This window comes from Passer montanus, unplaced genomic scaffold, assembly GCF_014805655.1.
Source record: "Passer montanus isolate IOZ18808 unplaced genomic scaffold, ASM1480565v1 scaffold44, whole genome shotgun sequence".
Classification (NCBI taxonomy): Eukaryota; Metazoa; Chordata; class Aves; order Passeriformes; family Passeridae; genus Passer; species Passer montanus.
Window position 1 is genome coordinate 2,424,889 of NW_024369262.1, and position 7,676 is coordinate 2,432,564.

The window sequence follows — 7,676 nt, forward strand, 5'->3', positions numbered from 1 at the left end:
CCCCCTTCCTGCCTCTCTCCAGCAGCGCAGGTGCCCCCCAGCCCTCAGTGCTTGCCCAGCAGCTGTGTAAAGGTGAGGTGCAGCTCACTGTGGGTGGGTTCAGTGTGTTGTCAGGGTCGCTCAGCCTAAGGCTCTTGCCTTAGGGTTTTGCCAGGGTGGGGCTGCCATGGGAATAGGGTTTGTTCTGGAGGGATATTGGATGGGGCTGGAGCCGGGGTGGTTGGGTGGCAGGCCGGGGTGTTGCTCCCCAGCAATTAATTCCCTGATGGAGATGCTCCTTGCAGCTCCATGGTCCCCTATCCAGTGAGAACAGAGGTGAGTCCTTCCCAAAACCTTTGAAGCCAAGGCAGTGGCAGTTCCCATGGGGATGGCCAGGCACAGGGCATCCCTCGGTGACCTGCAAAGCCACTGCTTATCCCACCTTAGCCCTGTGGGAAAACCGCGGTGGATTAAGAGGAGCCCAAAGCAGGCTGCCCTGGCCCCCAGCCCCACGTGCCTGGGGTCCAGGACATCCACGTGACAGCAGGAATGTGGGAGCACAATCCAGGCCTTGAGAAACACCCCGGCGTGGGCAGAGGCAGCGTTTTTAGCTGAGGCAGAGGCTGTGCTAAGGGCAAGGATCAGCGCAGCAGCTCCTGGAAAATTTGGAATTTTATGCAATACATGGGTCAAACCACAGAGAAAGCCCTGGGTGACAGTTCTGCTGCAGCTGGGGGCTGTGAGGGGCACACGGGCACCTCAGCACTGCCTGAGGTGACAAATCCAAACCTGGAGTAGCTGTGCCCAGCACCTGGAAGCTTCCCTGCTCTCCACAAATAGAAATGTAAGCAGCTTTGGCCAGGCATTGTCTCCAGGCTCGCGCTGCCCGTGGATCACTGTCCTTTCCCTGCCCAGCAGGAATGTGTCCCCATCCTCAGAACACGTGCCACCCTCTGCGGGCAGTGCCTGCTCTTCAGACCAAGGGGGAGATTTTGTGTGAAAGCTGATTTGCCACACAAAGGAAACGTGCCCGAGCCGGTGGATTCCTCCAGCCTGGCTCACGTAACTCCAGGTGGGATGATCCTGTTACATACACAGTGCTGGGGGGCAGTCCACTGTGAGGAAAAGGAAATGTGGAGTGGAAGAACATTTAAAAACCTTCACCTTCCTCCACAGAAAGGAGAGGGGTGGGAGAAAAAAAACCCCAACGAGAGAGGTAGAGTGTGCCAGTGTGCAGTGTATTTTCACTCCATGGCAGGGAGACAGGGGTAAGGACTGTGCCAAGCAGTGACACCCCCAGACTGGGCTGGCATGCTGAGTCCTTTTGTCCCCTCTCAGTCCTTTCCCCTCAAGCCACTTCATTTGCAGCCATTTATTAAAAGCTCGTGTTAGTAAGAGCCTTTGCTGCCGGGTGAGAGCGTTACCCCGGGCTCTGCAGCACAACCTGGCATTCCTGACGTGCCTGAATCCTAAAAAGTGCCTGGCAACCCCACATCTGTGGGAAGTGACCATCACACAGCCACTCCTGCTCTCCCACGCTCATTTATGGGCACTTAAATTATTTTGGGGACAAAATGGAAAAAGCTCCAGTTGTCAGGAGAGGTTGGGGCTGCACCCACGGTGCCCACACTGCCAGGTCTCAGCCTGGGCAGTCTCCTCAGGGAGGGCTCATCAGTGCAGGGTTTGGTTTTCACTGACATCTCCTGGAAGGCAAAGCCTTGGAGCCTGTCTTGCTGGTGGTGTTGCACAGAGATCCCTCAGAGATCTCAGTGTCCTGTGGCTGATGGGACCCTGGGGCTGCAGCACCAAAGGGGCTGGAAACACCCCGTGGTGTGGGGATGTCTGGGAGGGCAGTGGGGAAGCAGCGCTGCTCTGCCCCCTGCTCACCTCAGTGGCGCCCCGGGGAGCTGTGAGAGCTGTCGAGGCTTCTCTCAGCACCTCCCACTTGTCCAACCACATCATCCAAAAGCGTTTGGGGAGCAGATCCACAGCGCCTGGTCCACGAGCACCTCTCTGCCGGGCAGGGCCCAGGATCTTGAGCCACAAGCAAAGCCTGGATGCTCTGTTAGTGCAGCCCCTCCTTTCAAGGTACCGAAAGAGCCGCGTTCACCCTCCGGCGCTCCCGGGCTCGGAGCTGCCCCGGTCGCAGGGGAGGAGCTATTCCTCCTTCTCCCGCCGCTCCTCCTTCTCCCGCCTGGGCTTGAGGAAGTCGCTGCGCAGCAGGCGGTAGAAGAGGATGATGTTCATGGGCGTCATGATTGCCATGCCCGCCGTGCCCACGGCGTAGGTGGCCGGGGGCACGTTGTGGCGGTTGAGGAAGAGCCAGCGGGTCATCCAGGCCAGCGTGGCGATGCGGAACACCACGTAGGTGCCCAGGTTGGCCAGGCTGTTGAGGCGGTAGCAGGCGGTGTGCACCAGGTTGGCCATGAGCAGGATCTGCCGCAGGTGCAGGAAGATGGAGTTGATCTCCACCAGTAAAGCCACGAGGGCAAAGCCGACGTACTGGTGGAGCAGCACGGCAATTCCAAAGCAGATGATCACCTGGGAGGAGGAGAAGAGGGGCTGAGCCCAGGGGCTGGTTGCTCCCAGCTGCTGCAAGCTGGAACCCCTTGGGCACAGGTGGAAAGGATCATCACAGCAGTGCCATCCCTGCAGCATTGCAGCCTCTGGCACCTCCTCACCATTGCATGAAACCTGAGTGGGGTTTTCGTTCCAGTGGGAAGAGAAGGAAACAGCTCTTTGAGCCCCAGGTAGGCTGAGGAGACAAAGCAGCCCAACCTACCCTGCTGCTGTAGCCTAGAGAATGCAGCCCGTTGTGGCCCAGCAGGTTTTTCCACACCCAGTGAATGGACAGGAAGGGAGACTGTAGCCCAGGGCTATGGGTGCTGCTGGCTCAGGGGCTGTCCCCAGGACAGGCACCCTGCAGGGATTAGGTGGCTTTGGTGTGTCAGAGCCCCCTGAAGCACCCCGGGGCTGTTTGGGACAGCATTCCTGCCCCTCACCTTCCCTGCCAGGCAGGGGGACAGGCTCTGCCTGCCCACGCTTCAGCACACTCAGTCCTTTCTTTGGTTTATGCCATTAGTGCTGTGCTCTGTAATGAGATTATCTGCTCCGTTAAATCACTGTCTTGGCTTGAATTAGTGCTATTGTGGAGATGAACTTTTGGCTCACCAGCAGCAGCCAGCAGAGCCCCAGGGCTCACTGGCAGAGCAGGTCTGACCACCCCTCTCATCCCAGGTGAGTCCAGCACTGTCCCTGTGCCCTCCCCAGGCCCTGCACACCCTGAGCCTCCCCTGAACCCTGCAGCGTCTCCACTGCCCAGCTCCAGGCTGTGCCACCCCCTGTCCTGCAGCACCCACAGTCTCAGCATCACAGACTTGTTTGGGTTGGGAAAAACACTCTGGCACCTGGACATTGCAGGTGATCAGAGAGAAACCCACACAGGGCACAGCAAGCCAGGCAGGGTGGGGGTCCTGCAGCACAGCTGCTGCAGCCACAGCAGCCCCAGGTGGGTGAAAGCACCCCGGGGAGGGGAGGTGGATGGAGGGGATGTGCTGCCCTTGCTGGCAGGTGCTCAAAAGGGCAAGAGCCACAGGAGATGAGCTGCTCACCTGGGCCAGAGGGGACACGGGGTCACTGCTGCCAGTGGCACTGTTGTGGATCAGCCCATACTCTGTACACATGTTTTTTCCTACCCTATTGGGACACACAAGACGGGTGATGGACTTTGGACGTGATTAGCATAAGATATTTGATAATCAGGATGCCTTGGCAAGAACAGAGCTGAAAATTAAATCAGACTGAGAAGAAAATTACATCAAATTCTGCAAGCAAGAGATGTTGTAAAATGTGTAAGTTTGTTTATGTGATGATGAACCCAATCATTGTAGTAAAAACTTAGTAGCTTTCCTAGAAGAGTATATAATCATATGTAGTCCACAATGAATTTGGATTCTGACCAGCTCTCAGTCTCCCCATCTCTCTCATCATCACTGATACCACCCCATTTTTGGGTGCCTTTCTGGAGACCCTCTAAGAGTACAGATCCTGAAGGACCAAGAGGAGCTCCAGGCCCTGCTGTCCGGGCTCCTCTCCCCAGGAAATAAAATCAGACTTTGTAGCAGGCAGCAAACCCCCTCAGAGCCAGCAGGAGCCCCCATCCCCAGCGTCCCTGGTGGTACCTGTGCTGGTGCACTCACCACAGAGTGATGAAAGAGCAGCTCCCAGGACTGATGAAGTTTCTGATTGCACAACATGTCCACAAAGTCTTCAATGAAATAGCCTGGGATTGGGGAGGCCATGAACAAAGAGGGGGTCAGGAAGGGCAGTGCCAGCGAATCCCCCCTGCCCCAGTGGGCTCTGCACCTGAGTGCTGGTGACATCTGTGTGCTGGGGAGCCACACTCAGCAAAAGAAGGAAACTGGGGTGCTTTGGGTCCCTCTTGCAGTCACTCTGCAGGATGTGCTCCCAGGAAGAGGCACCAACTGACTCCTCCAAGCCCATGTGGGCCCTTTTGGGATGCCCCGAGGGTGCCCAGTACCTCCCGGCTGCGGCTGCCGTGGGACAGAAAGGAGCCACTGTCCTTTGCCAAGAATAGCGCGATTGTTTGAGGTGCCTGAGACATCGCGACATGGCTCGAGGGGCTGGTGTCAGGCACCGCCGAGCCCGCGGAGACCCCCGGGGGACGGAGCAGGGGACAGTCCATGGCCACACCTCACCTACAGACACGGCCACCAGGCTGTGCGCCCCGGGCGGGTGTGTGCCCACCAGGTCGTTGGACATCTCGGGGTGGAGGTAGAACCTGACGGGAGAGAGGCCGTGAGTGCCGGGCAGTGCCTCTGGTTCCCCATTCCCCTGCCGGTGTCCTCAGCACCCACCTGGTGCTGCCGACCCTCCCCGGCGACCTCCTGCTGCCCTGCTCCACCCACAGCCACCCCTCTCCTCCTGTTTTCCCCGCAGTCTCCCCATCCCTGGTCCCTCGGACCTTCCTCCCTCTCTCAGCGCCCCGCAGTCTGCATGTCCTCACACCCCCAGGCTCCCCAACACCCCCATTCCTCCCGCACCCCCTTGGCCGCCGGTCCCCGTCGGGTCCCTCGATGTCCCCATTCCCTCCCAGAGTCCCGGTCCCGCCGGGCAGCCCGGTGTCCGTGCGGGGCCCCGCGGTGCCGCTCACCCGGCCAGCGCCCCGCCGCCGCTGAGCACGCTGTGCGCCAGCGATGTCCAGATGTTGCGCCACTTCCAGCGGTTGCGGCGGGCCGAGGGCGGCGGCGGCACCAGCCGCTCCAGCCCCCGGTTCAGCAGGCGGAAAGCGGCGAAGGAACCGGCCACCACCAGCAGCCCCGGGCTGAAAGCCATGGGCGTCCAGCGGCCCGCCGTGCTCCCATGGGACCGGCCTCGCTGCCCGCCGGGCTCCGCCTCGCCCAGCCCCGGGCCCGCCCTGGGCACCGGCACCGCCCCGCCGGTACCGCCCTGCCCGGCCGCTCCGCGCACCGCCCGGGCGGGGCACGGCCAGGGCACCCCCGGGGGAAGGGCCGGGCTGCCCCGGGGCTGGCGCTGGCAGCTCCCGCATGGCCCCGCGCAGGGCAGCGCTCCCCGTCGGGCCGCGGGAGCGGGAGAACGGGAGCTGAGCCCCGGGCATGCACCCGCCTTCCCCGGCACCGCACGGAGCGGGCTGAGAGCGTGGCACGGAGCGGGGAACGCGTGTCCCGTCGCTGTGCGGGAGCTGGAGGCGCTTCCCTCGTCCCCCGGAGTTTCCTCCTCCACCTTGGTGCCGAACGCCTCTCCCGTGAGGTGCTGCTGCCGGTGGGCCTTCACCCCAAAGCCTCCCCGGCAGCTGATGCCCGGCATTGTTTCCTTGGGCAGAACTTCCCCAAGCTGCTCACCCCGGGACCACACCACAGCACCGGGGCTGATCGCACACCAAGCACGGAAACAGACTTGATTGCCGTGCCTAAAACTGCTCTGCCCACAGCACTGTTATCCCGCATCCCCCTGTCCCATGCCTGGTCCCGAGAGGAGCTCCCCGATGTCTGGGACGCCCCAGCTCCGCTGTCTGGAGGTTGTGGAAATTCACAATCCCGTAGCCACAATTTTAGTTCTACCCTACAACTACGCTGCTTTTCCAGCTTCCCGTAATTTGATCGCTCCCTTGCTGCTTTTTGATGTCTCCAGCAGAAGCTGCTGCTCAGCCCTCGCTTCCCCTTCTGCCGCCGGGCTGAGTCACCGTGTACACACCGATTAATGTCAAACTCCACCTCTGCTTTGAGGTATTAATTTTAGATGAAATCTTCCACTTCCTCTTGGCTGAAACAGAAGCGTGTGGAGCCTGAGCTCTTAGTTGCTGTCCTGACTTTGGGGTGATCGATGGACACAAAAACATCACACACCGATGGAAGGGAGGCTGAGTGATTAAATCAAATTGGGAGACGGGTGAGGTTCTTTTCCAGCCTAAACGATTCTGTGTTTCTATGATGGTCCCAACTGGTAGAAAGGCATCTGTTCATGCTGCACAAATTTGCTTAAAAGCCAGGCAAGACAATGTACTTTCATAACAGTTACGTGGCAGGGAGACAGTGCCTGAAGTAATAGGCAGCCCTGAGTGCTCAGGGGATTTTAAATAATCTCGTGTATTAGGAGTGCAAGGATCACACAGGCTAATCTGCTACTGAGAAGACCAAATGCAAAGACATTTTTGTTCAGCATAAGATGTGCTGAGGAAAGAGAGACATGCCTTAGAGACGTGCTGGGCTGCTCAGGGCACTGAGGAGAAAAATCATTTAACAATTAATTGAGTATAAAATTGCACAGAGCCGGTTTCCGAATGAGAAGTCGTCTGCGGTGGTTTAGCCTCAAAAAAAAATCTTGACTGCCCTTTTCCCTGGTGACAACTCATCCCTTCACCTTCCTGCAGGGAAAGTCCCGGACTGTGAAATGCCTGCAGGTCCAGCCCTGTTTCCCCAGGGGCTCCTCCATTTGCGTTTATCCCAAAGATGAGCATTCAGGGCTGGGGAACAGGAATAGTTAAAATGTTTCTGGAGGCTGGAGAGCTTTTACCTGCCACTTCTGCATGGGAGGAATTTAAGCCGTGATTAATTGAGCCTCTGGTTCAAGGACTTTGATCCCATTGCTAGAGCACGACCAACAGTTACATATAAACTACTTTTTTTGTGTCATTTTAGCCCAGATTTTATTTAATTTTACTTCCCATTGAGCCGTAGTTTCTTACAACCCGGATTCCAGCCTTTTCCTTCCTCTGCAGCAATGGCATTAACCGGGGGCGGTTTTGGAACTGCAGACATCCAAGCCCAGTTAGAAACAAGTCCCCTGACACCGGATCAGGCCAAAAATTCAACCACACGCCACAGGCTCGGGGGCCAGGCTTGTCCCAAAAGAACCCGAGGGGAAGAGCGGGGACGGGAGCTCCGGGCGCCGCTGCCACAAGAGGTCCCTGCACGCCCGCCGGAGAGCCGGGAGCCGATCCCGTGGCATTCCTCATTCCCACCTTATTTGGAGATACTGCCTTTTTCACCCAGATTTCCAGAAGTTTTCCGACTGTCCCCAGACGACCTGATTTTCTGCGGGGATGCAGCCCAGGCCGGTGCCTGCTCCCAGCAGGGCTGGGGACTCCTGGCAGACACCAGCAAGGACATGCCCGGGTCCATCCCATCATCCACGGCACCACAGCTAATCCCACAGTG

At 58.7% G+C, this 7,676-nt stretch overlaps 1 protein-coding gene across 1 annotated transcript; it reads right to left on the reverse strand.

The window, feature by feature from the left end:
- Window positions 1-1,196: 1,196 nt before the first annotated feature.
- Window positions 1,197-6,180, reverse strand: TLCD2 (TLC domain containing 2). The gene is made up of 4 exons (XM_039720959.1): window positions 5,153-6,180; window positions 4,698-4,780; window positions 4,179-4,261; window positions 1,197-2,520 (listed from the first exon to the last, which is right to left on the reverse strand). The coding sequence occupies exons 1-4, from the start codon at window positions 5,824-5,826 to the stop codon at window positions 2,137-2,139; spliced, it is 1,224 nt and encodes a 407-aa protein (XP_039576893.1). The 5' UTR covers window positions 5,827-6,180; the 3' UTR covers window positions 1,197-2,136.
- Between the last annotated feature and the right edge of the window lie 1,496 nt (window positions 6,181-7,676).